Genomic DNA, 26,555 nt, shown 5'->3' with positions numbered 1-26,555 from the left:
CTTATATAATAATTTCAGCTTCTTGCTCTATTCTCATTACTAATCTTGTATATTTTTATTCTTTTTATTTTGAACAGGGATGCTAGAGTTCATATAATGTATTAAGTCTTTTCAAAGAAATACTTGGTAGATAATACTATTTAATTTCTTAAGGTTTCCCGTGTGAAGAATATGATCTGGCCCCTGCCTAATTCTGGATCTTATCTCATACTCCAACTGCCAACTTGCTGTGCTCCTGTCTTGGAGTATGGTGATCCTTTTTCTACACTTTGATCATGCTAAATTCATTCTTGACACAAGTTCTTTATACTTGCTGGTGCATCTGACTGGAACTCCATCTCAAGTCTCCATTTAAACTGAAGGCCTTCCTTATTATCCAATCAAAACCAGCAACCTACACCAAGCACTTTCTATCCTATTCCCCTGGTTGGTTTTTTTTTTTCTTTATAGCAAACATCTGAAAACTTTGTTCACTTTTTATTCATCATTCAGTAGAACGCAAACTCCCTAAAAACGAGGATCTTGTTTATCTTGTTCACTGCTAGGTCCCTCATACCTAGAAAAGTGACTGGCACTGGGAACTCATACAATCTACAGTCTTCGTTAGGCCCCCTCACCTGCCTCCACCCCACTTCTAAGAAATTATAAGCTCCCTGAGGCAGGAACCACGTCTGCATATCTAGTGACTAGCATATTGCTTGGCATAATAGTCACTAAATGAATAACTACTGGCGGTTAACATGCCACACTGTTATGTCTCTATTTCCTTCTATATCTTGCTTCCTTCTGCTTGAAATGCAGACTTTTTCTCCCAAGGTCAACTCCAGCTCGTTCCTTGAGGGTCAGCTCAGGTGTTGCTTCCCTGAAAGCATTCTGTGGCTTCACAGGCCAAGTACATTGTCCTGAGATGCTGGAAGGCACCCCAGGCACTCTACTGTACTAAGAGTATCTACTGACTACACTCAGAAGTTTTTAGAAGTAGGCAGTACAGGTTTTTGCTCTGTCTTCCTAGCACAATGCAGGCGAGTATTTAGGCAGTAAGGGAACTGAATACACAAGTTCCTGACTAAAATCAAAGTACTTTCTCTCAATATCCAAAGTGGTAGCATAGTACAGTATGTGTGTGTATAAATCTAGATATAGTATATCTATACACATATAGAAAATGCTTAAAGTCCTAAGTCCTACAATAAAGACACAATTTTATTTCTTATTAATTGTGTGACACTGGGTAAATCTCATATAAAGTAGTGATTTTATTTCATTTTCTCATTAAGTGGGGATAAGAAAATCTAGCTGGAAAGGTTTGTGTAAGGATATAATGATAAACTTTCAAGCATTATATTCATCAGTGTCACAGTATCCAACATACTGAAGGTACAAAGTTTTTGCATCCCATTTACTTATTATTTAATCTATGAATTTTAACTAAAATAAAGATCTTATACACTTCTATTTTCTGACTACTAGAACTAATTTCCTATTTCAGTAAATTTAAGAGACAGACTTATTGTCACACAGTCTTTAAGTGCTTATTATATATCAGACACTGCCTAAGCACTTTATATAAAATAATTCATTTGATCTAACAAAAACAGGAGGATTGTTATTTTTGTCATTCTACAAATAAAGCAAGGTACAGAGAGTTAAGAAACTTGCTTATGGTCTCTGACACAGTAACTGATACAGCCAAAATTCAGAAAGTCAATCTGACTCTAGAGCCCGTTTTTTTGAAAGGGCAAGGATTTTCTGCTGCCAGTTTATTTCCATATGATGACGCAAATTTGCCATGTTCAGTAATTTGAAAAACTGTGACCTGGAGAAGCCAGGTTCTTTTGACTTTATTATTTGGACCAGTAAAGGAAAGGACATCAAGTTTTTTCCTTGTTAAAAATGAGCCACATGCAAGCAGAAGAACTTTCTTCCTGTCTATTATTGTCATTCCCCCTGGAATGCATTTCCAGTTTTAAAATAGAAGTGATGATGGAAATCAGCTTCAAAATAGGCGATTTCAGTTTACAGTGAAGTTTTACAGGATGCAGCTATAATATCTATATTCAGGACTCTGGAAACATTGCTTATTCTTACATATAGACAGAAAAGGATATTTTTTCAGCATATATAGGGTAGCTAGCCTTGCTGCTTGAAAGTTGGCTCTGACAGTTCTGTAGACAGCTTTCCGAAGACCGATGAGATGCTGACTGGGATGCTGTCCAGCTTTATTAAATAGGCAAGCAGCACTGACCCTGTCAAGCAAACTTGAAAAGTAAAATGTGATACAACTGTACAGGTGTCCTAAAGTTTTTGTTTTCTAAATCCACAATTTTATTAAACTTAGGAAAAAATTCTTTTTTCATTACAAAATGGTTATAAATATTCCAACTCAGGTCTCATAAATAGATATTTCCCTGACACATATATAGCCACCAGAAAAAAGACAATTGAAAAAAGAATACTTCCTCTGATACAGGGGGAACAATTAATTTTAATTGAAATAATAGTAGAAATGTAGGGATATTTATTTAAGATACTAACTTTTTAATATAGATACTCTACCTGATAGAATATACCAAAGTGGTACTACTTTACATTTAGTTTTCAAAAGCCTGGTATCTACAGTAAGTAGGAAAGCCTTAATTATAAACTTTCATGTTCTTAATATGCATTTATATATGTTTATCAATCATATTTTTGGTCATTTGTACAGAACATTCAAATACTGTATAGAAATACATTCTGTACATTCATAAAAGTAGGGTAAAATTACTTACCCACCTGCAGCCACTGGAACTTACCTACCCAAAATGAAGTAGGGGACGCAGAAAGAGAACCAGTGGCCAACAGGGGAATGCAAGTAGAAAGGCAAAGTAAGGGTTACTAGGTAGGAGCATAGCTACTCTCAAAACTGTTCAAGAGGAAGCACATTTCATAAGCACTTTTCCAAAGGTAAATGGGGGACTACCTATTTGTAACAATGCCATATAATGTATTACGCTTTTATAAATGAAATTATGATTTCATATTACAGTTTTCCAGACAATAGGCTTTCACCTAACTAGTAACCACTCCTAATAGTAAGACAAAATATTGGAATTTATAAATTTATTACAACATAACCACAAATTTGTAAAATAAGGCATCTAACTCAAAACTTAAAAAAAATGTTAAGCCAAATTAAAACACATTCAGGCATTAAAAATCTATAAAAAACAGGACAATGACTGATAGAGGCAAAGAAGGGTTTAATTATTTGCTAGAGAGGAAAAATTGAGGCAGAATAAAACAGCACTAATATTTTCAACATATGGACACTACTGTTTGTGTTCCATTTTACTCAGTCTTAAAAACAAAAATATTTCTAAAAAATTATGATTCAAAATTTATTATTCCTCATAATTTTTTCCAATCCATTTACATTTAGATGGACACAAGTACAATTTTTCCAAAATTTTTTGTCTGCATTTGAGTAGATATACGTCATAATCCAGAGGAAAATCATGCCTAATTGGCCCATTTTAGCTCTTCATTCTAATTGTACACATATGGGTAAAAACGGAACAAGGACAAAGGCACAGAACCACCAACACAAGGCTAGCATTAACGGGACACACACCACTCTGCTTAACCAGTCAGTGCTCCTAATAAAATGTTGTACAAGTCAAGAATGAAAAGGAGCTATTACTTTTACTTAGCATAATTTTTAACTTTTAAAATTTGATATTCAATATTTGTTATGCTCTATCAATAGTGGACTTTACAATGGAAGGACCAAAATTAACAAACACTGAGGGCTGTTACATTTTGAACTGAACAGAAAGAGAAGTTATAAAACCTCTCTCATGTCTCAGAAGTTTTAAACACTATTCCAAAACACAACAGAGTGAAGAATGAGATGACTACTGAAGACTCTTCTACTTTCCTATTTCCTGATGTTCCAAATACAGCTTTTATTCAGGATTATTTAGGTTCTTCTCCAGAGCACAGCAGAGTGAAGACAGTAATGACCACCCAAAGTTCTTCTGCCTACCTCTTTTCATGATTTTCCAGATACAACTAATTAAGAGCAACATTTTTTCTTTACCATATACTTACTTCCTCCCACCTATAGGCTACAAAGGTTATATAAATTATTAAATACACTATAGAACAACTGTCATACATGAGTATTTAGGTGGCAGTGTACAGGAAACCAAAGTTTAGAGTCAGATGGAATGAACTTGAACATTTGCTCAACCATTTATAACTGTATGCCTTTAGTTGTATGCAAAATTGTCTAGCACAGTATATGGAACATAACTGGTGCTTTTCCTTTAATAACACAATAAATAGGCTGTCTATCCGGTACCTTAGTACACTTATAGCTAGACTAGTGAATATTTAATTTCCTGTATTAAATATCAGTGAGAACATATGAGAATGTCAGTGTCATAATATTAACCTACAGAATACTATTAATACATGGCAAGATTTTTCAGAATGAATTTATGTGAAATCATCTATCATGTAAGCTGAATAAAGAGAGCATCTGGGGGTGAGTAAAGGGAACAAATATTTATTGGGTAACTATTGCATGCAATAGATAAATATATATTTATATATATATATATAATATTAAGGTCTCTATATTATCTCATATAACCACATGGTAACACAGAGAAATAATCATGATTCTCAAAATACTTTGGTTTCTCAAAGTAAATAAACAGACTCACACTACTTATTAAATCTAGCATATAATGTATTTATTTCTTCACTTAGTAGTTAATAGACTTTAATAAATAATAGAGAGAAACCTATTTTTTTCTGTAAATACAACACAGAAATGAAAATAGGTAATAAATATTCTAATTTAACTAGGTAGTAGAAAATAGTTATTTAAAAAATAAAATGAAAAATGAACTCACAGTGTAAATCCTCTGGAAATGACTTCAGTTTCTTGAATGAGACGTAAAGCTTTTCTCACAAGGTTAGTAAAACCTCGGCTATCTGTTGCTATATCTTCCAAATAGACACTGTATTTTTTTAAAGTTACTTGTAGTTTTGCTGTCCTCCATAATCGCAAAGCTCTTATGATCAGATAAACAAATACAATCACTCCCCATACCAGCCAGGAAGATAAAATCCACCAAGTGGGAAGCATAACAAGCAAACTAATGAAGGCAAATACCACTGAGACATCCCTGGAACAGAGAAACAAAGAAAATGATATCCATCAGTCCAGAGAAAGATGAGTTTCTCTAGTTAGAATTTATGTTTTCTAAAACAGATAAAATGCTAGCTTCTCTATAAACTATGGCTTTATAAAATATGACATTTAAAAAAATAACATGAAACAGTTAAAAAATATCTAGTACCACTATCTAGTTGCTAGATACCACTGTCTAAAGCTAGTAAGTTTAGGTGGTAGATATAAATAGGTGTCTTCTGATATGTACTCTTTAACCTAATAACAATTACAGATTTTAAAATCTGATTTTATAAGTATAAAAGTAAAAAGCTTTAATTTTTACTAGTTTTTAATACTAAAAACCTTATCAGCTATATTCCAATACAAAATAAAAGTTAAAAAAATAACTAAAAATGTTTCATATTTGGAGATATTATGCGGTCTTTTTTCCCAAAATCAGACTCTAGTTATTTGTGCGAAAACATATAATATCTCAAAAAACTATTAGCATTTTTCCAATTAGAAATAATATATACTTTGAGTAATTGCTTTGAATAAAGTCATCTAATTTTAAGTTATCATTACAATTCTGGAATATACATATTTACCACAGACCATAATATGGACAAGCTTTGTACTTTTATACTGCTTTAAGTGAAATCAAAAGACGTATGATATTTTTAAATTTAGTCCAATTACAAACCTATAAATTCCTTTCAAGCAGTGAAGGCTTTGATGAAAATGTTTAAATATAAGAAGGCAAATACAGGGGAGTTATATCTAAGGATATCCAAGAAACATCATCATTAACACTTGAAGATAGTTACAGTCAAATTATAAAGAAAATAACACATAAGAATATTTAATAAATATTTGCCTGCCAAAATCTCCCTTGGAATTCTTTGCTGTTAGGCAATATTGGTAATATCATAGCAAAATCTGATCATATACTTTTATATATTTATAGCAAACCTATAAAGGATTTATAGGCCTCAGACTTGCTTAATCACCTTTGTGGTCAAAGGAATACAAAGTTGTAAAATTCTGAAACCTATGATTCCTTAGCAGCTCCTTAAGTTCTTAAATTTTTAAATGGTAAGATGCTGTACACTTCATCATGACAGTATCTGAATAACTACACATTTGGAAAACACTATATATGGCTGCTGCTGCTGCTGCTGCTGCTAAGTTGCTTCAGTTGTGTTCGACTCTATGTGAGCCCATAGACTCCTTGTTACAAAATGAAGCATTTGTCCACATGACAGGAAAGACAGATAAATTCAGAACACTGAGGCCAATGAATGTAACTGCCCATATAACTTGAATAGTTTGAGCAATAATTTAGTTCATTTAATAAACTTATACTTTAATAGAAAGAGGATATTAACAGTTCTGAAGATATAATTCCTTATTACTATACATATATATATTTCTTTTTTAATAGATGATGGCCCAGGACTTGTGCATTAAACACAAATACTTCAAGTGGTTGACAAGTTTTAAGACAATGTGAATTGTCTATGTTCCCTACGATCTCATCTCACCTAACAAAGTAGGAATTGACTGTTTATCTCCATGTCTCATACTCTCCTGGGTGTCTCTACAATGTAATTATTATATAATCTATTAAGGGTAAGAAACGTGAAGAACTGGCTAGGACTTCATGCACACATGTGTATAAGAGAGATTCTTTTTTGGCGTATGTTAATCCTGCTTGTTGGGCTGTTATACACAGAACTAATTACACTGAGTTGCAAGTACATAATAGTCAAACTGGATGTTTTTTCCCACTTTCATTTTAAATAGTATTTAGTTAGAAGGTATCCTTTTTTTAAAAAAAAACCTCTGGCATATCATTATATTAATTACAATGCTAAAATGTTTATAATGCCTTTATCATGGAGAGGATGATGACAGACTTCCTCTACTAATACTCTAAATGTAAACAAAGGATAGATGTTTTCTAGACAGTACCAAATATTAGGGGTTGCCAGGGAGCAAAGTGTTGGAAGGTGTCCATTTTCCTGTTGTTGAGGTTGCCCTGCAGACAGGATACTGGGATCAAGCAGCTCAATCAGCTCCACATCCTCTTGTAACAGGACTTCCTGTTGCAGGATAGTATGGAGTGAATCAAGTCGGAATCCAATATCCTTGCCATTGAAAGACCAAAGAGAGGTATTAATACACACATAATTTTGTATTAAATATTAAGCTCCTACCATGTTAATAAAACTAGAGGTGTTTATTTTCAGTATAGACTACAAGAAGAAGAAACAATAGTCAATTTTCAGTATGATGTACAGGGTTATATTTTTACAGTAAATATGAAACAAACAAAAAAACAGAGGTAGACATCATTGAGCTGCATATTGAGTGAAATATGTATTTTTTACAGATTAATAAACCTGTTAAGCCTAATTAATTAAACGGCTGCAAAACAACATGGAAAATATAATCCTCTAACAGATATGCTGTCCCTAGATACTGTAACAATATAGCCAACATCTAAGAATAACATCAGCAGGATCAAGGCTTTCTAAAAATGAAATATTCGAATATTAAAAAATACGTCATTAAGGAATATAATACAAAATGGCCCTAATGTGTGCATAGCATTTTATAGCTTACAAAATGCTTTCACATATACTAGCTCATTTTTTCCTCCCTCTTTCCCTTTTATCCATCTATCAAGGAATATCTCCTAACATACCAGGCAACATGCTTGACACCAAAAACACAAAAAAATACACAAGACATACAAGTCTTTACTCTTAGAGAGTTCAGAGTTTAAAGGAGAGGGCTGAAAGGTAAGCAGTTACAATATAAAGTGCAGACAAGTGTGACGAGGTATAACTAAGTTATTATGAAAACGGCATTGAGGGAATAAACCGGCAACAAAGAGAAAGTAAAAGAGCCTAAGCTTAGTTTTAAAGAATACACAAGAACTGACCAGATGAAAGAGTTGGAAGAGTGGGATGAGACAGAATGAAAGCAAGCCTCTTCTAGTTTGGGGACCTGTAAGTGACCAATATTAGTTTTGGGCAGAGTATACCTGGTGGAGAGATGAGAGATGAAGCAGCAATGTTAGAGCAGTTCTCACAGTAACCCTGTCATGTACGTTATCATTTTCTGTCCATTCTATAGAGGAAAAAATGAAGCCCAAAGAAACCAAGTAACTTTCCAGAATTCTGATTTTAAATCATATGTCTTTGGTAGTTAGTTGATTCTGCTTCCCTGAATATAGTCTTCTCTATCAGAAAATTTAAATTTTTATTTTGCATCCGATTCAAGAATAGAATGAAAAAAAAAAAAAAGAATAGAATGATCCTGTTGTATGATAAAAAATAAAAGAGAACTTTCAATGGACAAGACCTGTAGCAATCAAAGTAAAATCAGTTAGGTCTAGGGTTTCCTCTTCTTAGTTAATCATTCCCACACCACAGACTGTAGCCCGAGCTCATCATGAGGACTTAAGCAAGAAGGCAGTGATCCACATACTACAAGTACATATCCTCTTGATCATGGGTTGTACACATCACTTTTAGAGAAGAATGTTTTTAATATGAAGCCTATTTGGATATATTTCTTATCAATAACAATAATAAAAAAGAATCTCAGTGGAATGCTGATCTTCTGTTTAGCCCAATATGGATTTTACCATCTACTAATATACCCTGGACATACCTCTGCAGCACTTTTATGGCTCATGTTTGAATTACTGCTTCCTCTCATTTACAATCCTAACATTAGGAACTACTCAATTTTTTGACATTCCATCACACTTTCATAAACAGAGAACAGCACGACTTACTTTATACTACTGTTGAGGGTGGGAAGGGGGACAGGGGCTGCAGAATATCAACAGCAGGTGGGCAATGGGAGGCAGGGAGGGCAGTGGGTGGGGCAGGGTAGCTTTTCAAATAATCTTTGAAATAAATCTTCATGTATGCCTTATAATTTGGTTTTGATTACCCCATCAGACAGGATCATATTCAGATGTAAATATTAAAAATAAAACTTTTGCTACAAAAACTTGAAAGCAGGCCTTTTATGAGACTTCTATGTACTTATATTTGGGTAAGTTTAAAAGAAGCCTAATTAAATGAAGGCCAACACTGACAGAGAGGGGGAAGCTATTAACATAGGTGGGAGCTATTCCTCTACACAGGCTCTCTTATGGACCTGCTGCTTCATCAGGAACTCACTTTCTTCAACACCACTCCTTGGCACCAGATCTGCTTTGGGGATAAAGCTTCCCCCTAACCAGTGTGATCCGAGGTAATACTGATAGTACTGGTGCTCTGTGCTGGGGGGAAGTGGACTATGTGAACTTTGGCTTACCCTCAACAAGTCTTAGTGTCAAGACTTAGTGCCTGGGTTTACAGCCTGGTCCCACAACTTAAGCAAGTTAATTTTTCTGTTCAGTTTCCTCATCTGCAAAGAGGACAATAATAGTATCCACTTCATAGGGTTGCTGTAAGGATTAAATAAGTCAGTATTTATAAACTGCTAAGAGTATCCAGTGCACAGTAAGCACTATGTAAGTGTTAGCTCCTAGTGTTTTTAGTACATATGAAATACTTAAAAGTACAATAAAGAAAACCATGTATAATATAAAAACTTACAGTACATAGCACACATAATTATTACAAGGTTGTTGTAGAAAAGAGATCCAACAGGCTGTAGGTTCTGAGAAAGGTCCTGAGGAAGAGCTAGAACTGCTTATTGAAAAGATTCCAATCATAGAAAAATGGAACACAATTCACAGTATATACATATATATATATATATATATATATATATATAAATACATATAAAATAGTACATATAGAGAGACTAGGCAAGGAATAAACAAAAAGGAAGACTATACTGGGCTGATGAAATACTGGTGCATAAAACTGGAAAGGCAGATTAAGGCCAAATTATGCAAACACTTTCATGCCTGTCAAAGTGATGAACTGGACTTGACTTGGTAGGCAGTAGGTATCTTTTTAGAAATTAAACAGGGAAACAGCATGAGAAGGTAACTTAGGAAGAATACTGCGTGGATGGAATGAAGAGTATGAGAAGCACTGCTAAAGAATAAAGAGATTTCTATTGTGGCCCCTAGGGATGAAGAAAACATATTCATGTGTCAATATACTTCAATGATCTTACACACTTTTAAATATATAGTGCTATTTAATTAAGCTGATGAGGATCAGGTGAGATAACTTCTGGGCAAGCACTTTATAGGCTAAAAAGTGCTAAGAGAGTGCCAATACCACTAGTATCATAGTTGCTATAAATTTTTTTTAAATCTTTAAGAAGAAAAGTACTACCTTAATGAAAATGAACAATAATAAAATGTCCAGATATCATGGAGCAATTGCCAGTATCTTTATAAAAGGAAAGAGGGACTCATTCAATATCTGTATAGCTAACAAAATTTTAAATATTTTATAATCAAGAGAAAAAAGTCAAGCAACTTCATGCCACATGCCAACTGGGCAATTCTTTATTCTATTGTATGTACTTCCTAAAATTCTCCATAATCTAGGCACAAAAGAGATGCATACAAAAGCTGGCACTTTAAAGTGAAACATGACGTGAAGCATGTGGTCAGTGACAAAGATCCAAGAATGAAAAGAGCAGAACTATGCACACTAGGATTAAACCAAGAAAAATGTATATGCACCCATATACCTTACCATGGGGCTTCCCTCATGGCTCAGCAAAGAATGAGCCATGTAAAGAATCTGCCTGCAGTGCAGGAGACGCGGGTTCGATCCAGGGGTAGGGAAGATCCCCTGGAGGAGGCCATAGCAACCCACTCCAGAATTCGAACCGGGAGAACCCCATGGACAGAGGAGCCTGGTGGGCTACAGTCCAGGAGGTCGCAGAGATTCAGGCAAGACTGAAGAGACCAAGCACGTACCTTACCACAGTTCTAATATCACTGAAGAATGAAGATGGCTCCACCTGGATAGAGACGATATTCTACGTAGATGAAAAGATACTTCATTGACATTCTCAAAACACCTACGGAGATGAACCCTAAACAGAGAATCTGCCCAAATGGATTGCTAAAAAGGTAATTTTAGTCAGTAAAAACAACACACAAACTAGAGAGGTGGTACACTATAACGGAAAGAGCCTGGACTTTGAAACCAGGAGACTTGGGTTCAAATTCTGACTCACTTTCTAGCTGAACATTTTTGAACAACTCTCTTCATGAGTATTCTTAACCAAACTGAAATATCTGAACCTCAGGCTTTCCAAATGGTAAACCATACTGAACCTTATATGGTGTTTAGATCACCAAATCAAAATGAGAAAGCACTTTGTAAACATCCCTTATCAAATGATAATTTACAAGAATAATAATTAAATTATCATCTTAAGGTCATAGGCCAGCAGAAGATTCTGAAATGTGCTTACTTGTGAGAGAATTATATTTTTTTAAACTATACTACCTATTATTAATATTAGGATGTAAAAACGTTGAGGCACTCCTTGGGGCTCAGAGATTAAGCAAGTCTTTGGGAAATTCTCTGATTTATCAATCCCAGAAGACTATATTTTATACAAGAAGTTGTCAGAGAATGGTGCGCTTTCCTGATGGCTCAGACGGTAAAGAGTCTGCCTGCAATGCAGGAGACCTGAGTTTGATTCCTGGGTTTGGAAGATCCCCTGGAGGAGGGCATGGCAACCCACTCCAGTATTCTTGCCTGGAGAATCCCCATGGACTGTAGCCCGCCAGGCTCCTCTGTCCATGGGGTAGCAAAGAGTCAGACGCAACTGAGTGACTAAGCACACAGCACAGAGAATGGTAAATGAATGATAAATAAATTAGGGAGGAACCACACTCTTGATTTTGCCCAACTTTGTAATCAAAGGCTGTGGAATAGAGATAATTAAGTTCCTAATGAAAAGAGGGAAGATCCCACTAATGGATCTATTTTCTAACTCACTGAGAGGAATACCTGTCATTGGAGGAAGATGGCAGCAGGACATGAATAATCTAACAAATAGGTCTTCAATAACTATCAGAATATCCTATTCTCAGTAGCTAACAACCTCTTAGAAGATCTATGAAATACTACTGAGTCCATATGCAAAGATACCCAGTTACTGAAGAATCTCCTTTTTCTTTTTCCTTAGGTGATACAAACTTTTTTAACACTTCATGAAGTGGATACTCTCCTTTTAGAGAACAGCCCAGAATTTCTAATTAAAATTAGTCACTGCCCAAATCAATGGCAAAACAAATTTGGATTCATTGATTTTTCTCATTGGAAAAGAAACTGGAGTCCTGAAAAGTGACCAAAAAGTAAAGTGAACACTTACCAACTTGTGAAGTAAGTCATCATTCTTATTGGACTGAGCCAAAATCCAACTCTTGATGGTTTCAGCCACTTTTAACAGGATGCCTTGCTGAAGGAGATGAATGACATTGTGCAAGATTATTAAACCACACCTAAACATCAGAAAAACTTCAAATAACCTACTTCTAATTAATCACATTTTTTTAATCAGAAAAAGAAAGTTAAAATCATCTAGGTTGTATTATTGGAGAAGGCAATGGCACCCCATTCCAGTACTCTTGCCTGGAAAATCCCATGGATGGAGGAGCCTGGTAGGCTATAGTCAATGGGGTCGCTAAGAGTCGGACACGACTGAGCGACTTCCCTTTCACTTTTCACTTTCATTCACTGGAGAAGGAAATGGCAACCCACTCCAGTGTTCTTGCCTGGAGAATCCCAAGGATGGGGGAGCCTGGTGGGCTTCCGTCTCTGGGGTCGCACAGAGTCGGACACGACTGAAGCGACTTAGCAGAAGCAGCAGCAGCAGGTTGTATTATATGCTATATAATATGCTTTGCTAGTATGTCTCAGTCTCCTTCTTGATCCCGAATTTAATCGTATATCAGAATCACCTGGAGATTTTAGCTAGGAACATACTCCCAGGCCCCCCAACTAAATTCAGATTCAGTGAGTCTGGAATGAGACCTGGAAACCTTATCTTGGGTACACTATGTATTAATACTACCTATGTCAACATGATGATGATATGGGTATTTTAAAACGAAAACCAAGTGCTCCAAGTTCTCAAATATTAAGAACATTTCATTCTACAATATTAAAGCAGAAATTTATTTTAACAATTTTAGAATAACTGTCTCATATTGAAATGTGTTATATTATTGAATCAATCAAAAATTCAGTTTACCTTATTAGCTCATTTCCTGAGCAGGCCAGTAAATGGAGTTTACATTCACTGAGTGACTATAATATTCCAGGTACTGAAAAAGGGTTACGGGAACAAAGATGAATATACATAACTGCTGTTTTCAAGAACTTAGAAGAGACAGTACAAATAGTTACAAATTAATGTAAAATCTGGGCTTCCCTGATAGCTCAGTTGGTAAAGAATCCATCTGCAATGCAGGAGATCCTAGTTCAATTCCTGGGTTGGGAAGATCTGCTGGAGAAGGGATAGGCTACCTGCTCCAGTGTTCTTGGGCTTCCCTTGTGGCTCAGCTGGTAAAGAATCTGCAGTACAAGATTCTGTAATGCAGGAGACCTGGGTTCAATCCCTGGGTTGGGAAGATCCCCTGTAGCAAGGGAAAGGCTACCCACTCCAGTATTCTGGCCTAGAAAATTCCATGGACTGTATAGTTCATGGGGTCACAAAGAGTCAGCCACGACTGAGCGACTTGCACACTTTCTTTCACAATGTAAAATCTGGAGAAGTGTAGGAGAAAGGAAGTCAAGAGGAACTAACGCTGGAGCTAAGCCCAGGCAAGGGACAAGGATGAGTACAGGAGGGAGCCATGGAAGCATTTGTCCTGCAGACAGTGGCAGCTAAGAGTTTGGGCTGGCAAAGAGCCAAGGGAAGAACAGAAGAGCAATGAAGTTTAAAAAGTACACTGAGATAGATTTTAAAAGACTGTGGTCTTAATAATTTTGAATTTATCCTATAGACTATGAGGAGTCATGGAAGGTTAATACAGGGAAGTGAAACAATAAAAATCTGCATGTTAGAAAAATAACTGGCAAACAGAGCAGTGGCTGTACTAGCAAGGAATGAGTATAGCCAAGAAGCATGATTAGGAGGGTACATAATAGTCCGGCTAAATAATGATAAAAGCTTGCACTAGGGTAGTAAAAACAGCAATAACTAAGGATTAGATTTTAGAAAGAAGTTGAAGTCACTTACTGACCAAATCAATGTTAGAGTGTGGGAAACTGTAAGATAAATTGAGAGGGTAGTAATTTGGGAATACAGAAAAATATTTTGTTTCAGGGGTGCTGAGAAAAAAAGCTCTGCTCTAGGGATGTTGAATATGAGTTTCCTGGAGCACAGGCAGATGGAAATGTCTAACAAGTATCTGGAACTCAGTGAAAATGGAGAATAGACAAAAAACGCCAGTGAGGGCAAGAAAGTAGATGAGATAGCTCAGAAAAAAAGAGACCAAGCAGAGGACTGATGCTAAAACTTTACGGAAGGAATGTTTAAGAATAATCCCAGGAAAAGAAACCAGAAAAATATACAGAGAATGAATATTCATGATGAGAATACCAATACAGAATACTCAGTAAGTATCTAACAATCACATTTTCTAAAAAAAAGTCTAAAAATGGTGACTGTTTCATCATGAACTCATACAGAAAATTTGCTTTGCTTTCCAAAGGAAATAACTGAAACTTCATCACTTGAACAGAATCTGGGGGGCAATTCTAAAAATATATCCCCTAAAAAGGAACAAGAAATCTTTTAAAAATATAGCTGCCCCAGATTTATATAGAAAAAATTCATTTTAGAGAGATGTACCTTACGCAGTTGAAATGTATAACATGAAGATTAAACGAACTTTCTGGATATGTGGTAATTTTGAAAAACACTTTCTGGCTATGCTTTTAACTGCTCCTCAATTTCTGAGAGGATGAACTTTAAACTCTTATTTATTTATAAACTAATAACAATATTTCTAAATGTAAAAATACTGTCATAAGTGAAAAGAATTAAACACTTATAAAACCCAAGTTTACACACACACACACACACACACACACACACACACACACACACACACACACACGAGGTCAATGTCCATCTCCAGCCCCAACACTATCCCTTGACCCATCCTTTGTCTTTTGTTGCCAAGTAATCTCAAATTCAAATTTTAATCTATGAATAATCTTTTAGATATATCTTTAGGTTTTGCTTTTAAAACTTTCCCCAGAGGTGCTTGTATTTGAAAGGAACAAGGAGAAGAAAGGACTTAGGTAGGGAGGACTCTCAGCATTGGTTCTGGCCTGTGTGCTCTCACTCCCTTAACTCCTTCCTCGTGAGAGTTAGCTAAAAAAACACCGCTTCCCTGGTGTTTACTCTGCTGTTGCCTTTGGGTCCAGCTTGGTTACTTCACATTTTAGAGTTTTTTCCTAAGAAGAACAAAAGGAAAGATCCTTCCCTTTCTATCTTACAGAGTAAATGATTAACTGAAAACTTTAAAATCTTCCTCCCAAAAGTAACTGACTCCTATATTAAAACACTGATTAAACTAGAATGCTCAAGAAATAAGGTAATCTGGTTATATTTTTTTCTGTTAGAATTCTTTTTGTTAAAACTGAAATGTACTGGAATATTTTCTTATTTTAGTAAATACAATAATAGAGCACAAATCAATTTAGTGAACCTAATTATTGTTGGCTTCTTCTAGTACCTCAGCCTCCCAATGCTGTATATCAACTACAAAATACTTACTATATAAAAATATATGATACTGCAGATATAAAGGGCAGCAGAAATTGAGGTAAATATACTTACTCCATTAATATCTTTGAAATAATTTATTAAATATTAATTTGCTTTCTCTTAAAAAAATCTAAAGAAAAAAATTCTGGTTATTGTAGGATCCTATAGTTGGGCTCCCATTAGGTATTAATTTTTATCTTTTCGTTTTTTTTTCCTGGTTCACTCTAAGTAACTTCAATATTTAAATAAGCAATATATTTTGATCCTCAATCATATTAATTTCAATTCATTATACAAATTACCTATGAGATAGTCCAAAATACCAAGGATTCATGTTTATCTGAACAGATATATACCACTGATGAAATAAAAATTAAAGTCTTAACCAGTGCAGGGGAAGAACATGGAGGTGCCAATAAGGTGTTTTTTGGTAAGGATAAGGCTAAAGGCAATTTAAATAATCAGTAAAAGACAAAAGACTGAGTCACAGAGAATGAAGACACCTTCTTACTTTTGGCAGGGCTCTCGCAGGAGGCTTTTGCTGTCCCTCTGTCACTGCGCTTTTTTCTGCTTTTGGTGACAGAGAAGAACATACTTCAAAGTCTGTGTGTCCCAGATCCTGTAAGTACTGGTAAAGTGGAGAATTCTGAAAGAGATATAAAATAAATTTCAAGATAATTACTACAGTTGACCTTTTAACAACATGGGTTTGAACGACAGGGCTCCACTTTGATGATTTTCAAAAATAAGTACACACTACAGCACTAGCACTGCATATGGAGGGGTGGATGAAGCCCAGGGAGAGGAACTGAGTGTAGGGAGGGCTGCCTGTGTGGTTATACGCGGGTGGTGCCTCAACCCCCCTATATTTCAAAGGTCAACTATTTCAAAAGTTTTAGAGACCAAATTCAACATTATGACAAGTATGCCCAAACTGAATTATTTACACAACGCCACTTAACATCAAAAGAAAAAAAAAAATCAACAAACAATTCAGCAGGGTTAAAACTCAAAGGAAAAACTAAATAAAATAGACATTCTTTGAGTGCCAGCAAGAAAAAATGAATTTAGGAGTATAAATAGATTTAAGCAATTTTTGTCCAAATTTTTGTAGTATTAGAATAAATCGCTTCAAAATAGCTAATCCTGGCTAAATATAGCTCCAAAAAGGGCTCACAGTGAAAAATAGTTATTACTTGAAGCCAAGGAGCAATGATTATAACTGTATCAATTATAAATTTATCATACAATCATACTGATTAAGTCAATCAGGCACAGATGAGTATTACGTATCATTTGTCAGCACTGAAAACAAACTTAAAAAACCAAGAAAGTTACCAAAATAAGCTTACATACAAGCATATGGCAAATAAGAGACAGTGCAGGTTAAGAACAAAAACTGTGGAGCCAGACTATTTGGATTTAGATCCCAACATTGCCTCCTACCAGCTTGGTAACCCATGGCGATTTATAATCTTTCTATGCTTGGGCTGTCTAATCTAAAAATAGATATAATAATTAATACCTAAACCATGGGGTTCTAGGACTAAATAAATATAAAGCATTTGGAGTAGTCCCTGCTGCTGCTGCTGCTAAGTCTCTTCAGTCGTGTCTGACTCTGTGCGATCCCATGGACAGCAGACCACCAGGCTCCCCAGTCCCTGGGATTCTCCAGGCAAGAACACTGGAGTGGGTTGCCATTTCCTTCTCCAACGCATTAAAGTGAAAAGTGAAAGTGAAATCGCTCAATTGTGTTCGACTCTTCGCGACCCCATGGACTGCAGCCCACCAGGCTCCTCTGTCCATGGGATTTTCCAGGCAAGAGTACTGGAGTGGGGTGCCATTGCCTTCTCCAGAGTAGTCCCTAGCACACAGTAATTGTTCAATCTACACCTCAACTTTATATAAGCTATGTGCCAAATGCAGGTTATAGAATAGAACAAACAGAAACATCCTCATCACTATCGAATGAAAATCCATGGGACAATTCTAGATAAATGCTTTACCATCATCATTACTACTGTTACTCCCGTTTCATAGATGAGGAAAGACTCACTCACCTAGAGGAAGCAGGATAGGTCTCACTCCAAAGCTAATGCTCTGAAATATTGTGCTATATTACCTAAAGTTACAAACAGCCTCCTGTGTTTAGAAAAGAAGACACCAAAGAAGCTTACGTACAGTTTAGTACAGAGACATGAAGTAAATGAATAATTACAAGAATGTACTGGTTGATATGGAAACAGAGGAGAGGCATCTGAATGAGACCAATACTTTAAGGGAATATATCTTTGAATTTGGAAACATGAGGAAGAGTGGGAATTTGCTGGACTGGTAGCAATTCACTGGCTATTAATTTGAGAGAATAAGAAGATGAATGCCTTCCTTTAAAGCTATGTTTAATCTCTCCTTTGAGAAAAATAGGCAAAGCATTTAAAAATAAGGAGAAAGAACTTACAGTCTCATCCCTAAATCAGACTTAAAATCTCTAGTGGCAGAAATGGTTAATCTTTCTATTACCCATAATGTTTTTTCAAATATTGCCTTGAGTTACTCAACCTATATTTTCAAACTGAACTGTGAATCCCACCTTGCTCTGCCCCTAGAATGGCAAAAGAACAAGAATACTAGTTCTTGTGGGCTGACCTTTAGAAAAGTTTACATATTTAAAAACAAAACAAAACCCAAACTTGTTTTTAAGACAGTAGAATCCTTTCTTCAAACGAATTCCCATGGGGAAGAACAATAAATAAGATGGATCAAAGTGGAGTTATTCTAATTCAAGGGTCATCAAACTTCTTTTGTAAAGGCCAGATAGTAAACATTTTAGGCTCTGCAGGCCATATGGTCTCTGTCGCAACTAATCAAGTATGCTGTAGTATGAAAGCAGCCACAGACGACACACAGACCGATGAATGTGATTATGTTCGATAAAACCTTATTTATGGAAATAGTGAACTTCTTACAGTTTTCACGTGTCACAAAATAACATTCTTTTGATATTTTTCCCAACCATTAAAAATGTAAAAACCATTCTTTGTTCATCAGCCATATAAAAATAGGCACTGAAGGAGTACAAATTGGCCCAGAGTTTACTGACGACTCCCTACTCAATCAAGACATGAGGCACACTTTTGACTGCTAACTGTTCTCTGGGAAGGGGCTTAGTGGGTGGGGACCGGGCCAAATTTCTTTTTATTCAAACTGTAAGGCCCTACCTTACAGCAAACTAGCTGATGCTATGTCCAGCAATGACTTCAATGTCCCTTCCTTTTCCAGCTTATGTCACAGCTCACAAAATAACAAAATGGAGTATCTGTAACAGATTTTTAAAAAGTGATTACACAGAAGAGATACAATAAATACTCTGTTCTCCCTTTTTGTTTGCACATTAACTAAGAACATACGCCCTCAGCTTGGATAACCACACTATGAACCACTATTTCATATTTCACAAAACAGCAACTACTAATTCTTTAGTAAATTCTGGCTTGCCAAGCCATCACTGCTTTGTCTCATGACTTTATGTAACTAAGTTTTTGGCAAAATTTCAGAGACCTCTGAAGACCTCTGTCACCTCTGGAGACAGGGGATGAAGGTAAAGGAGGTTTAGTAAAATGTTAATTCCAGTCACTGTCATATTTCATGTTTGTTCTTCTCTCTTTTTGGCTGTTAATGCAAATCATATCACCTTCTAACACATATAAACAGACTATATGAACACTAAAGCTTTATTGATTATATTTATGATAGCATTCTGCATTGTAGCATTTATTTTACTGTTTTATTTGCACTTTTATGACTCAATAACCTTTGAGCCAAAAGAAAATTTAAAATTTAACCAATGATAACACACAAATGAAAAACAAACATCCTTTGGCTAACAAACTGAACATCAGCCAAGATGAACTGACCAAGACAGACCTTGTAAGACAAATTTTAAGAATGCAAAGGGATTTTTAGTAATTATTTTATATTAATTTAAAAACTGTTGGGCAGATAAAATTACCTTTCTCTCTGAACTACCAAATATCATCTACGCACTAACTGAAAGATCTCAGATAGCCAAATCAAGACAAGTGATTTTCAAAAATTCTTCGTCTCGAGACTCCTTTCTAGTCTTAAAAATTGTTAAAGGTCCCAAAGAGCTTTTGTTTATCTGGATGCCTAACAATATTTATCATATTAGAAATTTAAAACTAAATAATTAAAATATTTATCAACTTACTTAACAATAAACCTATTATAATAGTCATGGAAACAAAACATTTTAACAACATGATTTTAATGAAATTTTTTTCACAATGAAATAACTGTATTGAGAAAAGTAGGTTGTTTTATATTTTTGCAAATCTCTTATTAAAGTCTGGCATAACAGGAGGAAGTGGGTGGATTTTTATATCTGTTTCTGCACTGAATCAGCTGCAATTTTTTATTTTGGATGAAGTATATAAAGAAAATCAGACCATAAACAGATATGCAGTTGGAAAGGGAGGAGTATTTTAAGTCTTCTCTGATAACTGTATTACTGAAAAAACAGCCATATCAAACTCTACAAGTGATAATTTTGAAAAGGTTTAACATGAAATATGAAACCATATTGGTGAGCTTTTCATATTTTGTACATGCAAGAGAATGAGAATAATAGAAACAAATAATGTCAGTATAAAACTTGATCACCCAATATAAAACAAATTACTTTTTCTTTTACAACAGGGTAAAGCTCCATACTGCAACAGCCTTAGCCACTATATTTGGAGGTTCGGGACTATTAGGCTTAAAAACAAATACACACAAATTTCTGTGATTCATACAATATAGGTTGATTCAGCTTTAGAAAGGGACTTTTTGTATGTGTGTGGAGGGTAAGGCAAAGTAGGTGGTGATAAATAATTTTCCTTGTTATAACTTTTTCCCTTGGTTCAAGGGAATAGAATCAAAACGTTTCAGTTGTTTTCTTGAAGAGAAATTATTAGCACTGGATTCAAACTACAATTTTGTAGTACTGGAGAATGTTACTGCTGCCAAAAGAAATATGAGAAATCCCAGACACAGCATGTGGGAGCTTCTCCTCAGGAAATCCTTGTGGTTCACTATTCCTGTAAATTTTAGCTGACAGAAAACACACATCATAGCACCAGAAAGAATTTTGCTAAATGCAAAAATGCCACAAGTCTTTGGTTGTGCTAAGATTGTTCTGATGGCTAAAATATACTCTTGTAAGAAAGTAAACATAAAATAAGACAGGAAATCCCAATATTTTTGCTAGCACTGCAATAAAATGATTCTTTAAGTCCCAGATTACCTGCATTTCATGCTCTCCGCAAAACAGGAGATCCCATGCCAATGGATATATAAAGTTTGAACAACTCATTTAACCAACTGTTTATTTTCTCCATGATTTATGGTGCATTCCACAGAAGTGCCAGTACTATTACTGCTGATTTGCATTTTAAAAGATTAACTGTGCAGAAATGGAGGTGATGTGTAAAATGCTCTTATTAATATGTTTTCTCTTTTAAACCGCTTTAAACCCTTACAGGTAGAGCAAGTTGTAATCTTTCAGGTTTTAGCCCAGAAAGGGAAGAAGAGGCCAAATCCAGCAGAATTAGACAACTCATAATAATAAATACTAAAAATCCCCCCGTGTGGCAGGTAGTATGTATGCACAGGTGAGAAAACAAAACAGGTTGAGGTCTTTGCTAAGAAAGTTTCATTCTATGACACTTCTTATAAAACTATGGTACACTTGATACTTTCCAACTAAGTTGATGGTTTCAGGAAAATCCTCTCTTGGTCTCAGTTTCCTGAAGTACAAAGAATGCCATGAGGTTCTTAAACTTGTTCAGGTGGTAAAACAAAACTCATGACATTCTTTGGGAAACAAGACAGAAAAGTGGTACATTAAAATGTAGAATCTTGTGCTAACTCAAATGCCATTTTACTCTATGTAAGCAGTCAAGTCTACAGGATGGAAATTCTACAGATTAAATCACCCAGTTTCTTCAGCAACAAAAAAATGATACAATAAAGGTAGAGGAGGTAAAGAAAACTGCTAAAGACTAAAGGGACATATCACCCAAATGTGATGGATGGATGTTAGGATCCTGGTTTGATTGTAAGAAGACATTTCTGAGATACCTGAGGCAATCCAAACATAGGTATTAGATGATACTAGGGAATTATTAATTTTTTAGATAATTGCATCAGAGTTAGCATTAAAAAGAGAGAGTGCTTATCTGTTAGAGATGTATACTGAAGCATTTATGGGTGAAATTAAGTAATGTCTGGGATTTGCTTTAAAATACTCCAAGAAAGATGAGGGTGGGAGAGGAACAGCTGAGACAGTTTGGCAAAATGTTAACAGCTGCTCAAGCTGAAGTTGGGTTATGGGCACACAGAACTTTCACTGTATTACTCTTCTTATGTATAAGTTCATTATAATAGTTTTTAAAAGTCAGATGCTAGGTTTTTCCAGAGTCTGGTATAAAAGATTTAAGAAAATGGCAGAAAAATTGAAAAAATTTAAGTTATTATTTTAATCTAGGAAAAAGATAAGTTTATTAAATTTTAGAAAAGAATTCTCAAGTCCTTACAAACTTCCATATAATGGTACTGGTATTTTTAGTTACCTACTGAAAGAGAATATAACAAAGTACTCTCTAGCAACAAGATTTCAAGTTACCAGTCTTAGTAGAGGTACAAATAAATGGCTAACTACATGTCAATTATTCATATTTACTTTTCAAAAACTAATGTGAAGTTTGTGGGATAAGCAATTTTCAGCTATGTGATTTAGACAGTTAAAACAAATACAAAAACCCAGTATATTCCTATGGAGCAAGTAAGTAGATTTTGGCCCCATTCCCCAACTCTGATATTTGGCAATGTCTGAAGATAATTCTGGTTGTTATAACTGAGGGGATGAGCTTTACTGGCATCTAATGGAGAGAGATCAGGGCTATATTCAACATCTGACAACGCACAGGACGACCCCCACAAGTTATCCAGCTCAAACTGTCAACAGTCCTGAGGCTGAGAAACCCTATTTTACAGTATAAAGAATCACAGATTGAAAAAATTCTCCCCAAATATATACCCCAGCAGCTGCTTTCATTATTTACCTTTTACTTTGGGAGCATGATAGATTCCAAAGCCAAAATGGAAAATTACTTTTCCATGACTTGCCATCTAAGAACCCAACAGGCTCTGTAATAGTGAAATGAGTTACCTTTGAAATAACTGCAGCAGAGTTAACATGTTAAAATTTCAACCAGTCACTAATACCATGCAAAACCAAAATAATCACAGCACTTGGGTACATTTGGAGACTATTTCTAAATGAACTTCTTATTCATCTAACTGAACTTCAATTTTCCAATAAAATCATTTCCTTATTAAAAAATTTCTGTTGGGGTCTCAACATAAAAAAAAATATATCTGACTAATGAGGCCACATATGCAACTAGGAAACTTGGATATCTAGATAAACTCAGTTTCTTCCACAGATGGCATCTTACTAAGAAGCGGCTTCCTTTGGTTACTGGCACAGCTCTGTCAATGCTACAGGCCCACAAGCACGCACCTGCATCAGGCTGGAAACACCAGCAGAATGCTACGATGCTCTTTCCAAACTAATCCTGATTCCCAGGAGAGCTCAGTTACCCTTTTAGAAAAGCAATCTCTAGTCTGCAACAACTACTGGACAAATTCTGATGCTGGTTCCTCATCAACTATTTGCTTTGTCTTCTAGATGCGGATGACTGAGTGCTAACAGCGTTCCGCCAGAAAAATTTAGCAAAAGGGAAACTCAAATGGCAATCGTCATCTGCTTATCTACCACTAACCAAATATCTATAGAGCACGTACTAAACTAACTAGAGTTATGGTAATTTTCTGCCGTTAACTTCTCTCTAACTTCTCTCTGAGGATATTCAAGAAAAAGTTAACTTTGCTTTACCTATAAAGGAAACTAAGTTCAAATGCTCAACGTCATGGATTTTTTTTCATTGTTTTTAAATTAAAAATTAAAACAATACCAAAAGATATAAAATGCAATAAAAACTTTTTTCCCCTGCCCCTGATCCTACCCCTACATCCTCTCCCAAAATGTAATAAACATTCTTTAGCTTGTGAATTCTTCCTCCTAAATTTGGAATCCATTTATGATTGAAAGTGGCTGGCAATGGAGATGGCTAAGATGACTCCGAGATTTTTGGTTTGAACAATTAGGAGGTGCTATTTATATTTATATTATTTTAAAATATAAAATAGCAACAGAGGAACAAGTCTGAAGAGAGAGGCAATGAGTTAGAGGCACCTATGAGACATTCAAATGTAAGTAACTTGGACCTAAGATATTTGGAGATTAGGAGAGTGGCCTAATCTGGATGTATAGATTTGAGTTTTTAGCGAATAGGTATGCTGGCAAACCCATACGATGTCATACAGGTGTGAAAAACAGATGGAGTAAATGAGATCAGCCTGAGATAACACATATGTGAGAAGACAAGAGGGTCCTAAGAGAGATCAATATTTTAGAAAAGAGTAAAGTCAAAGCTGGAAAATAATAAGAGTAACAGTAAAAACTGTTAAGATTTGTTGAGTTGAATATATATTAAGCATAAGTTAAGCATGTTTTACCATACCTAATTTACTCCTAACAAACTTCTAAAGAGGTGTTATTACTACCACTCCCATTTTAGAAGGAAACTAGGATATAGAGAGGTTAAATAACTTGTCCAAGGTCACCCAGCAGAATGGAAGCTAGCTGGGGTGAGTCCAAAGCCTACATGCTTAACCATAACACAAGACTACTCGAGGAAAAAAGGAGATCTAAAAGGAACAACTAAGGCTTCTCTCACAAAAGTTTTCTTATACAGGTATGGTGAGGCCCACAGATCAAGAGACAACTGCCATTGGAAAGACAGTTTGTTATATTCACGTATCTCCAGACGGGAGCAGGCTGCGCCACAGGGGAGGAGAGGGGACGTGGGCGGCACCAGGGTCAGCTGGAAGGGAGAGGAGGGGATTATGGGAGGGAGCCTTCACTGTGGTTTGTGTGGGAAGGAAGGCAGCAAAGCAAGCCGGCTTCAGACTGGCGAAATGGATGATTTCAGCAGGCTCTAGAGCACAGGGTCTGTCCTGAGTAGGGTCTGGTAGTGACCCCAGGGTGACTAGGCAGACAGACAGTAGCCAGGTGAGCAGTTTCTTCGTAACCTGGAAGGAGCAGCAATCCCTGCAGGGTCAGCAAGGCTCCAAGTTGTTAAATGCAACAGAATACAGAAAGTAAAACAATGGCTAATAAACTTATATGTCAGATTTTATACTCTGTAAGGTTTAAAATGCAGGCCCTGCATGGTACTATTTTTAACTCAATTATATATTTCCCCCTTTTCTTCAGGCTCTCCTCACCTCAAGTTACTCCCTTTCACTGCTAGCTTTAAGTTTCACAGAACTACAGTCTCTCAAATTGAATTTTTTTCCCCTGTGAATATATTTTGAAAATGGCAGCTCCTCCAGATCTTCATAGAACTACTGCTCTTATGATCTACCAGCTCTTTGATTTTCCTTTTCACTCATTCCACTGCTGCAGTTTCCCAGAGGCTACAGGGCCCACAGGCAGTGGATATCTCAAAATGGTCCTTGACCTGCTCCCTCTGCCTATTTTGCAGGTTACAACAGCATTTACTTCCGGTTTGGAAATGTCAGTGGAAGCTGCTAATTCTGTTTGGTGCAACCAGATGCACTTATTTCTCACAAGAAGATGATCAGTGTAGGCTCCCATCTGTTTGTTGATTCCCTCCCTACTAATTCCTCCCCAAACAAAGCAGCACCAAACATTTACCGAGTAACCACACTGCCAGGCATTGTTCTAAGCATTTTTATACAATAATTCTCATCTTTACAATAACCTTTTATGGCAGAGCTCATTTAAGGGAAGAGGAAACTAAGGCACAGAGAGACCAAGTAACTTGGTTGGCCACGGTCAGAGCCTGTAAATGCTAAGAGTCAGGATATGAATCGAGGCAGCCTGACAGAGTCAAAGCTGTTATTTACTTCACTACATCGCAAATAAGAAGTTCATTAACTTTGTTTTATATAGTATTTTGTACAGTTTGTGTATTTTTTTAACCAGAAGCTGAACTTGTGACTTTTAAATTACTTAACAGATTAAGTTAGAAAACTCAAAACAGATCAGCATAAGTCTCCCAGTAATATCTACATTTATTACCCATCATTTCTCTTTCAGATGAGCCATAATTCACATGAATTTGCCTCAGATTACACAAGCTTAGAAGCTGGCTACAAAGAATATTGTTTGACCCAGACTTCAAAGTAGTTTGCAAGAGTAGAGTATTATTATAGTGAAAATATATTTATGTGTTATTTGTGTGGGAAAAGGTACCCCAAAAGAGAGGCTGAATTCTTAATTTAGCAAATGAATGGAATGATCCTGAGCACCTTTCTATATAAAAATTAATGATCTACTTGACTGTTACACATTTCTTTTATTTAAAGCATCATACCGTATCAAAGCAAAATGCTAACTACTGTCGAATGTTAGATGCTATATGACCTCTGCAAGTTTTTATTAAACACAAAAGCAATAGGAAAATAATTAACTATCAACAGAAAGTAGTAGGAA

General features: G+C 35.7%; 1 protein-coding gene across 4 annotated transcripts in view; it reads right to left on the bottom strand.

Moving 5' to 3' along the window:
• The window catches only part of VEZT (vezatin, adherens junctions transmembrane protein), a 79,609-nt gene that overhangs the window by 35,777 nt on the left and 17,277 nt on the right, over positions 1-26,555 (bottom strand). For 2 of the 4 annotated variants that reach the window (XM_019960368.2, XM_070788969.1), the window contains exons 2-6: positions 16,419-16,553; positions 12,497-12,583; positions 7,142-7,317; positions 4,905-5,180; positions 2,109-2,258 (exon numbers count right to left, since the gene is read on the bottom strand). In XM_019960368.2, coding sequence (XP_019815927.2) covers positions 2,109-2,258; positions 4,905-5,180; positions 7,142-7,317; positions 12,497-12,583; positions 16,419-16,553 — 824 coding nt within the window. The remainder of the gene's footprint in view (positions 1-2,108; positions 2,259-4,904; positions 5,181-7,141; positions 7,318-12,496; positions 12,584-16,418; positions 16,554-26,555) is intronic. The other 2 variants (XM_019960369.2, XM_070788970.1) reach the window with 2 other exon arrangements.

This window comes from Bos indicus, chromosome 5, assembly GCF_029378745.1.
Source record: "Bos indicus isolate NIAB-ARS_2022 breed Sahiwal x Tharparkar chromosome 5, NIAB-ARS_B.indTharparkar_mat_pri_1.0, whole genome shotgun sequence".
Classification (NCBI taxonomy): domain Eukaryota; kingdom Metazoa; phylum Chordata; class Mammalia; order Artiodactyla; family Bovidae; genus Bos; species Bos indicus.
Note: the sequence above shows the minus strand (reverse complement) of the source record. Positions and strands in the feature narration are given on the sequence as shown.